Genomic DNA, 2,787 nt, shown 5'->3' with positions numbered 1-2,787 from the left:
CGGGGCGGGGCGGGCGGTGTCCGGGGCGGGGCGGGCGGTGTCCGGAGCGGGGCGGGGACGCGGCCGGGGAGCGGAGGGGCGGAGGGGCGGCGGCCGGGGCACGGAGGGGCGGCGACCGGAGCGCGCGCGGGGGGGGGGGGGGGGGGGGCAGCGGGGCGGCGGCCGGAGCGCGGGAGGCGGCGACAGCCGAGGCGGATTCCTCCTGCACGGGGGAACCAACTGCCTCCCGCGCGAGGTGGGAAAAGGAGTGCGGGTTGGGGGAAGTTTTTCCTCCCAACCCTCACTTCTATTGGTTGGGAAGGGTTTGAGGGTTGGACCTCTATTTTTTTTACGGGTTTAAGGGTTCTAATCTACACGGTTTTTTCGATGAAAATTGTAAAAAAAACAGTTATTTTTAAGGATTTGATGGCTCTACTAGAGATGCTCTTCACTAATGACCGTTAACCGGTGATGTAAATGTAACCAATGGAGACCTATCTGATCTCGTCTCGCAGGTTGCAACCGAACGACGTTGCTGCAACACAGCAAACGTGTGATCTTTGTACCGGACCAGTAATCTTGGAGCAGCGCAGCGCAGCTCGCGTGGAATCGAATTTCCCGCTCTCTCGTATCGTCGTCATCTTTGTGTTTCATGGCGCCTATGTATACACCCGCTCCAAAGCACTAGCTTGTCTGTGTGACAGCAGCATCCATCCTGTTCGAGTGTTCGGTTGCTCGTCCACCGTTCTCCGTCGTCACCACCCCGGCGCCGATCGAGCTTGCGGAATGCGGCAGTCGGCGGCACCACCAGCGGGCGACGCAGCGCCGCGCATCTACTTCATCCCGTTCCCGACGCCCGGCCACGCACTGCCGATGTCCGACCTGGCCCGCCTCTTCGCGTCACGCGGCGCCGACGCCACCCTCGTCCTCACGCACGCCAACGCCGCCAGGCTCGGGGGCCCCGTTGCCCGCGCGGCCGCCGCGGGCCTCCGCATCCGCGTCCACGCGCTGCCCTTGCCCGCCGAGGCCGCAGGGCTCACGGGCGGGCACGAGAGCGCCGACGACCTCCCCACCCGCGAGGACGCGGGCCCGTTCGCCGTCGCCGTCGACCTCCTCGCGCCGCTCTTCGCCGACCTCCTGCGCCGCCACCCCGCCGACGCCGTCGTCTTCGACGGCGTCCTCCCGTGGGCCGCCACCGCCGCCGCCGAGCTCGGCATCCCGCGGTACGCGTTCACCGGCACGGGCTGCTTCGCGCTCTCTGTGCAGCGGTCCCTGCTCCTCCACACCCCGCAGGAGAGCGTCGCGTCGCCCACGGAGCCGTTCCTCGTGCCGGGGCTCCCGGACGCGGTGCGGCTCACCAGGTCGAGGCTCGCCGAGGCGACGCTCCCCGGCGCGGACTCGCGGGAGTTCTTGAACCGCATGTTCGACATCGAGCGCGCCACGGCCGGCTGGGTCGTCAACTCGTTCGCCGACCTCGAGGAGAGGTACATCGAGCACTACGAGAAGGACACCGGGAAGCCTGTGTTCGCCGTCGGGCCGGTCTGCCTCATCAACGGCGACGGCGAAGACGTCCTGGAGCGCGGCCGCGGAGGGGAGGCGGGTGCCGCCGCAGAGGCCGCACGCGTCCTGAGCTGGCTCGACACCAAGCCCGGGCGGTCGGTGGTGTACGTCTGCTTCGGCAGCCTCACCCGGTTCCCGCGCGAGCAGGTGACGGAGCTCGGCATGGGCCTCGCGGACTCCGGCGCGAACTTCGTGTGGGTCCTCGGGGACAAGAACGCTCCGCCGCTCCCCGACGTGGACACCGCGGCGGGTGGCCGCGGGCTGGTGGTCAGGGGGTGGGCACCGCAGGTGGCGGTGCTGAGACACGCGGCGGTGGGCGCGTTCGTGACGCACTGCGGGTGGGGCGCGGTGACCGAGGCGGCGGCGGCGGGTGTCCCCGTGGTGGCCTGGCCGGTTTTCGCGGAGCAGTTCTACAACGAGGCGCTGGTGGTGGGCATCGCCGGCACGGGCGTCGGCGCCGGCGCGGAGAGAGGGTACGTGTGGGGAGGCGAGGAGCAGGGCGGGGTGGTGGTGGGCAGGGAGAAGGTGGCGGAGAGGGTCCGCGAGGCGATGGCGGACGAGGGGCTGCGACGGAAGGCAGGGGAGGTCGGGGAGAGCGCGCGGCGGGCCGTGGAGGTGGGAGGGTCTTCGTACGTGGCCGTTGGGGCGCTGCTGGATGATGTGCGGCGCCGGCGCCGGCACGGGGGCTGATGGCGGGAGCCAGGCTAGCAGCTGCGCCGCCCTGTCCCATCACGAACTCATTCCTCCTCAATTCGCATCGTGTCCACAATATATGGAAAGCAAAAGGCAAACAAATTTGAAGTATCAGAAATTGTTTGCTGTTTGGTTTTACGAGCTTCCTAAGCGGGGCTACTTGTAAGTTCATTTCTTTTGCTGTTGATGTGGTTACTATCGAAAGCATGTCCAACAAAAACGCTATAAAAACCGCAAACAGCATTTTAACACGCGAGCGGCATTTTCGTATGTAAGAAAAAGCGACATCACGCGGTTGTTTTGGCGGATTGTATGGATGATGCGATGCGATGCAACGATCTATGCACAGTGTGTGGATACAACTACATCAATTTTTTTAAGGGGTGAAAAACTGCTTTATTGATCACTATTGCGGATTACAGGGATAATATTAGTATCAAAGGATTTGAGTAGCCACACATGACGTCCCTCCCCTAAATACAGAGCATATCTAGCTAAGTGGTGAGCTCCCATGTTGGATAATCTTTCTTCATGGATAAACGATATATGTTGAAA

At 64.3% G+C, this 2,787-nt stretch overlaps 1 protein-coding gene across 1 annotated transcript; it reads left to right on the top strand.

Annotated features, from left to right (window-relative positions):
- Positions 1-676: 676 nt before the first annotated feature.
- LOC123446825 (UDP-glucose flavonoid 3-O-glucosyltransferase 7-like) lies at positions 677-2,473 on the top strand. Its single transcript, XM_045123367.1, has one exon. The coding sequence runs from the start codon at positions 766-768 to the stop codon at positions 2,227-2,229; it is 1,464 nt and encodes a 487-aa protein (XP_044979302.1). The 5' UTR covers positions 677-765; the 3' UTR covers positions 2,230-2,473.
- Positions 2,474-2,787: the final 314 nt, after the last annotated feature.

The sequence above is a fragment of the Hordeum vulgare genome, chromosome 4H (genome assembly GCF_904849725.1).
Source record: "Hordeum vulgare subsp. vulgare chromosome 4H, MorexV3_pseudomolecules_assembly, whole genome shotgun sequence".
Lineage (NCBI taxonomy): Eukaryota > Viridiplantae > Streptophyta > Magnoliopsida > Poales > Poaceae > Hordeum > Hordeum vulgare.
The sequence above is the reverse complement of the archived record's forward strand: the minus strand, read 5'-3'. Positions and strand labels throughout refer to the sequence as shown.